The following is a 6,141-nucleotide window of genomic DNA, read 5'->3' as shown; positions in this document are numbered from 1 at the left end:
TAAAAATGATTTATCTCATTTGTTTATCTCATTTGATTAAACTTTCCTTTTTGATTTAGGCTTACATACGGCTGATGTTACCTGTCTCTCTTATTTGCTTACAACTGCATAGAATAAAAATCACATGTACAACACAACAATCATTGCCTGTTTCAGAAGTCCAGCATTTAAAAATTCCATATCTTTAGTTTGTGTGATGCTTGCTACTGTAGCTCGCTCACGCTCTGCTTATACAGTATGTGATATGAGAAATATGTGATCTGTACAGTGTGTAAAAGTAAAGATAGGTTTTCACATTTTTCTTAACTTCACCCAGTGGTGCCTGGAGCATTTCAGATTCATAAACAGAGCAACACTGCTTGCCATAGCTCTGAGTTCTGTGAAGTCTGTAATTTCTTCCTTTGAAATTGCTGAGCAATGCAGCACTATTGAGCACCTGCCTCGTTGAGTCTGTGGTATGCTAAGCATCTTCCTCCTGGAAAAAAACCCCACAAGCAGCTGGCAGGAGACTGTGACTGGCATCTCCTACTGGGTATATTTCCACCGCATTTTTAATGTTCCCGGGATGGGATCCAGAGCCCCCAAAACCCTGACCAGAACACTGAATGAATGTTGATGTAATGTGTTAAAAGTAAAATAAGACATTTGTCTTTGAATAAAAGTATCACACACAACAAGCCAGATTTAAAAAAATATTATTTACACTGCCAATGGGTGCTCTAGACAAAACTCCTTTTTAGGCCTTGACATGAAAAGCCTGCATGCTGCGTGTAAAAATAAGAAAAAACACTATTGTGTTTTGAATGGTGCTGAACTCTAGTCTAATCAATATGTAATGTGTTGTGTAAACCTTCAGTAATTTATTTATTCAAAGTAAATTATTATTCAAATTATTTATTCACATTTCATCTATTTATAGGCTACATATCAATTAGTTCGCCAAGAGTTACATATTCATGTACAGTCATGTTAAAGTTCAAACAAACCTTTCATGCTTGATCAGCAAGGGTATATTACGTTACCATTACAAAGACTGATGCAATTTCATCTTCCAAAGTCCAAAGTCTAAACTGACACCAATATGGAAGCTGTCCATTTCAGGAGAGTTTGGATCGGATTTGAGGGTGAAACTCCTTCAGACGTTTGCTGCATGTATTTGTTTTTCAGAATATGACTGAGCAACAAGTTTGAAACCGTGATGTGTGTTATTTTGTGCGTTTATATTTCTCTGAGTAGTGAAACTGAAGGAAGTTGTTTTAAAGAACCACTTGCTGTTTTTACAAGCCTTCTTGACGTAGGTAAGGTGACTCTTGACTCGAGGCAAAATGTTTCGTGAGAATATAATTACATGTAACCTTACTCAAAATGATAAGGGGTTGTTTATTTGTCTGTTTCTTTGTTACTTGTTTCTATTAGCAGTAGTTGTAGTTGAATCATGTTATTATTACATTTGTAATTGTGTTATTGTGGTGTTCTCTAATCCTTCATTCATCCTGATTGGAAATTAGTGAGTAAAAGTGCTTTCTTCCTTAAGCAAAATAAGGCAAATTTGACAGTTGAGCTGGGTTTCAGTTACAGATCCTATCAATGACGTCTCTGTATTTTATTATAGCGTTTTATTCTCTCTCTGTGTGTGTGTGTGTGTGTGTGTGTGTATGTGTGTGTGTATGTGTGTGTGTGTGCATGTGCAGATAATTTGCTTCACTTCTCTGTGAAGAGGAGTATTTTCCTCTAGCTGAAATTCTAAGGATGCTCTTATGCCTAAGCGACTAATAACAACCTACGCCCTCTGGGCAATGGGAGGCCCACTGGGTCTTCACCACCTGTACCTCAGGAGGGACAGCCATGCTCTTCTCTGGATGCTCACTCTGGGTGGTTTTGGGTTTGGCTGGCTCAGAGAGTTCTTCCGAATCCCAGCTTACGTTAGCGAAGCCAACAAAGAGGCTGAGAGAGTCAGACGCCCGTCCGGCACGCCTCCACCAATGGGCTTGGTTCGTTTTGCTGGCCAGATTTGCGTTGGCATTTACTTTGGGTCAATTGCTTTGATTAGTCTGAACTCTCTGAGATTCTTCTACGTGCTTGTGCTGCCGTTGAGTGTTGGTGCGGGGGTCCACCTGGTGTCCTGCGTTGGTCAACAGTCTTCTGACTTGCAGAAGACCCTCACTGCTTGTATCATGACCTCATCCATATTCTACGGCAGCACACTCTCACCTCTACCCATCAGCATAGCAGCTAGTGTCACTGCAGCACAACATAGAAAGCTGAAACCTCCCCAACATGCAGGATCTCGACCAGAGCCACTGGGTTAGTTGTATACACTTGCAACTAAAAACAATCCAAATCATATATCTGATATAAAATATCAAATTCAAGGTTGCAACATTAGAAATAAACATATCTATGTTCTTGTGATATCATTATTTATTTCTTGTTGTATTTTTGTTTCTGTGTTTCCTAGGACCTCGCCTCTATCGCCTTAGCCTAGCTCTGCTGGCTTTCTCAGCTCCTATGGGATATTGTATTTTTCACAACACCACAGCTACTTTATACTACATTTCAGACTGTGTGGCAGCGTTTCTCGATATGTTTTGGTTCATTCCTTGGCTCAGACAGGTTGTGGAGTTCTTTCTACTGTTGCCATACCAGATCTTGTGTGCGCTGACTGGAGGGAGTTACTATGAGGAGAGCTGGAAGAAGGTTCTGGAAATACTTCTTAATGAATACAGCAAAAGAGAGATTGAGGCAATGAAGGTGAGGCCAAATAAACAGTGTTGACTGTCAAATCAGTTGGTTTAAAGCTTATCTCAAAACCCACAGGGTAAACTTGAAGCACAAAATAAAGCTCCAGATTTATGAGGCTGCTGCTCAAACACTTCACACTCTCAGCAGGTCTGAAGTAAGAAAGGAACTGTTTCTCAATCTTGGTCCTGGAGGACCCCTGGCCTGCATGTTTTAGTGTTTTTTTCCTCCTCTGGTACACATATATGGTATATATGGACTGTGAAAAATGTGCATGGAACAGCAGAGGTACTCCAGCACCCAGACTGAGAATTTTTTTTAAATGACATTTTAATGCTAGTTAAGCAAAGAATAAACTGATGTTGATTATTTTTCTATAACAGCACATCCCAAAGTATTTTATTCCCCTTATACAACAGCAATTCATCAATCATTACAATGTCTACTGTCTTCCTGAAAAACATACTTTTTATCTGTTTATAGTTTGTTCCTGTTGTGACTTACATTACAGAAGCTAGAAACAGTCATTCTCTAGTCTTTTTTCTCTTTTTTGAAATGAATAAGACAAAAAAAATGCAGCTTTTTGTGTCACCAAGCAACCGGAAAGCGCAAAGTCCTCTATCCTGAAGACTTTCCCATGATAGAAAACTTACTGACTGTTACAAAGCGATGATACCAGAGATTTCTTCCATAAATATTAAATAAACATCTCCTTACAGAAAGCTTCACCATATCAAAGATGATACATTTTCTCCCATTATTAGTAGCTTTAGATTATGTGGAGTATCCACCATACAAGTCCCTAGGAATGAGTAACTATAGAAACAATAAAGTATTCGAATTAATACAGGCCTAAATCTGTTATTTGAATTACTGTCAGCATGATTGTCAGAGCTGCTGTTATAGAAAATTAATCAACATCTTCTGACCAATCACAACTGAGCATTCAGTTATAGCGCTGTGGTATAATATGTTTTTATACTATAAACATATAGATGCTAGATTCAAAGGCGCTACACATTAAAGACCTAAACACTATTTTTAGTCAAAACTAATATCCTAACTCGTTTTTTTTTCTGTTATCCACTATAGACAAGTCATAGTTTGCATAACTTTAGGACAAAATCATTTCATTTCATTTTTTTTAAACGATCGGTTCAAAAGTGTGCATTTCTCTTTCTGAAAGTGATATAAATATTCTCCAGTAGCATACGATATGTATACCCTTTGCCTTATACCCCTCTTTGGATGACACTTAACACACACTTGGTCACGCCACACATACACACACTCTTCCTAATACATTTCTTATAACTGTGCCAGATGTCACACACAGCTGTCTTCAAATGAGGACTAAAAACTAAAAAGCTCGAGAAGAATTCCTTTTCAGCATATTTTATATTTATCTGTAGTTGTTTATCTCATGATGTGTATGGTTTTCCTCTTGTATATATTGTTTTTGTAAAGTAGAGGTGCATTTTTCTTTTCTTTTTTTTAATTCAAAGACTATGAGTGACACACTGTAGATAAAGAAATATGTAGTAGTTATTTGTAGGAGATGCTGGATTCTATTATGATACTAACAAATGTTTATGCTGCCCAGAATCCATTTCATACAATTTCACTGTGAAAATTAATATTTGAAGCATTGATGACTCTCGGAACCAAGAATACAAGTCCTCTGCTCTGTTCTAGGTGCTGTCAGTGTCTGAGGGAGCCACCCTGGAGGAGATCGCTCACAGCTACAGGGAGCTCGCTAAATTATGGCACCCAGATCGCAACCCCAACAAGAAACAAGAAGCTGAAGAGATGTTCATTAAAATCAATGAGGCGTATGAGACGCTGCTCCACAGACACAAGCCTCAAAGCAGGAAATGAGTTCAGACTGCATGTCTGTAGTAGTGTAGTCTGCCATCCAGTGGTTATAAAGTGTACTTTCTTTAAGTTAATACAGTTTGGAGTAACTGCACTAAACTAAAACGTTTTTGCTCATCACATTTTGGGGAAAAAAGACCATTGTATAATTACTTTGACTGTTGGTCACAGTGCAAATTGTATCCATACGGAATGATTGAACTCATTTTGGGCAGCACTGTGACGCAGCGCATGTTCTTCCCATGTCCATGTGGGTTTCCTCCGGGTTCTTCGGTCTCCTCCCACCTTTGCATCAATCCATCCATCCATTTTCCATACCGCTTATCCTGTAGGTGGTGTTGTGACTCTAAATATCTACCTTTATTTTTACATTAAATCATTTAGCAGACACACTTTATCCAAGCTACCTTAAAGGAATAGATTCAGTGTCGCAAAAATTAAGCATTTTACCAACCAATCAAAGACAAATCCTTGATAGCTAAAAAGTACACAATTAAACAGAGTAAATGATCAGTCTAGCTTTATAGAGGAAATTTTGCTTCGTTTATATTTTTATACTACTGCTTGCCTTTGCTGACCTGAGTCCAAAAAAGAAGAAGAAGAATTTGTTACATCAAGTTAATTTTTTTTGTTGTTTCTGCTTCAGGTTAGATGGATAGTCTACTGATCCAACTGTTTTTATTAGAGCAGTTAAAATCAGTTTTGCAGTTAAATGGCAACACGTTACATTATGGATTTGTTTGTTTTTTTAAATAAAATATTAGTTTATATATTCAAACAATTAATATTTTGAGGAACATATCTAGTTAAGTGCAGGTTGCATAAGACATCATATGAATAACTTATACGCACACAATAATTATGTACACACGTAGACTATTATAATATTTTGCAAAAATTCCAATAAACGTATAAAATAATATCAAATTGCTCTGTTTATAATGGAATATGTGCAACTTTTTGCCTTCAAGCTATCTAAAGTTGGCTAAAAGATATAGAAATTAAAGCAAATTGTGATATAACATGTACTACTATGTATTACGTATTGTGTAATTCATCATAATGTTTGGGTCTGACTTTTCCAAAGCAGAATCCAGTGCTTTGTTTATGTGCTTTGCTTAACTGGTTTATACACTTTCATGTACTGTTGATTTTTGATTTTGAAATGAAGCTAAAGTCGAATATCTTGTATAGATCCTGTATAGACTAGTGATCACTACCTTATTTCTGATATTAACTGTTATAAAAACTGATAGATTTCATAACATTTAATTAGAAATGCAAGAGAGGTGAGCTTCCACACCTGTGGCTTATGTGATAAGGAGGTATATTAAATATAACTGTAGGTATTTATTCATATTTCATCTTTCCATAATGTCAACAGTGAGAACTAAAATAAATGCCACGATAATGCTTTGTTTATCAGAATATAGCCATTTTAGCATATGATTGTGGTGGCATATTAAATGATTTCAAAGAACCTTCATTATGTGACTTTACTTTACAGCACTGTTCAATTCTCAAATC

General features: G+C 36.8%; 1 protein-coding gene across 3 annotated transcripts; it reads left to right on the top strand.

Annotated features, from left to right (window-relative positions):
* The first annotated feature begins 1,076 nt into the window (after nt 1-1,076).
* Nucleotides 1,077-5,541, top strand: dnajc22 (DnaJ (Hsp40) homolog, subfamily C, member 22). Of its 3 annotated transcripts, none has more exons than XM_053643895.1 (4): nt 1,077-1,294; nt 1,692-2,304; nt 2,459-2,751; nt 4,435-5,541. In XM_053643895.1, exons 2-4 carry the CDS (start codon nt 1,758-1,760, stop codon nt 4,615-4,617), a joined length of 1,023 nt encoding a protein of 340 aa, XP_053499870.1. In that variant the 5' UTR covers nt 1,077-1,294; nt 1,692-1,757; the 3' UTR covers nt 4,618-5,541. The 3 variants fall into 3 exon arrangements, with proteins under 3 accessions (XP_053499870.1, XP_053499868.1, XP_053499869.1); XM_053643893.1 differs by having other exon boundaries at nt 1,077-1,298; XM_053643894.1 differs by having other exon boundaries at nt 1,077-2,304.
* Nucleotides 5,542-6,141: the final 600 nt, after the last annotated feature.

Source organism: Ictalurus furcatus, chromosome 15 (assembly GCF_023375685.1).
Source record: "Ictalurus furcatus strain D&B chromosome 15, Billie_1.0, whole genome shotgun sequence".
NCBI lineage: Eukaryota > Metazoa > Chordata > Actinopteri > Siluriformes > Ictaluridae > Ictalurus > Ictalurus furcatus.
This window is presented reverse-complemented; position numbering and strand designations above follow the sequence as displayed.

Bases quoted from the DNA above. Each gene is read 5' to 3' on its own strand.
- dnajc22 (XM_053643895.1), top strand. From the start codon at position 1,758: ATGCCTAAGCGACTAATAACAACCTACGCCCTCTGGGCAATGGGAGGC. The intron at 2,305-2,458 runs GTTAGTTGTATA...TGTGTTTCCTAG, and splicing joins ATCTCGACCAGAGCCACTGG to GACCTCGCCTCTATCGCCTT. The intron at 2,752-4,434 runs GTGAGGCCAAAT...GCTCTGTTCTAG, and splicing joins GAGAGATTGAGGCAATGAAG to GTGCTGTCAGTGTCTGAGGG.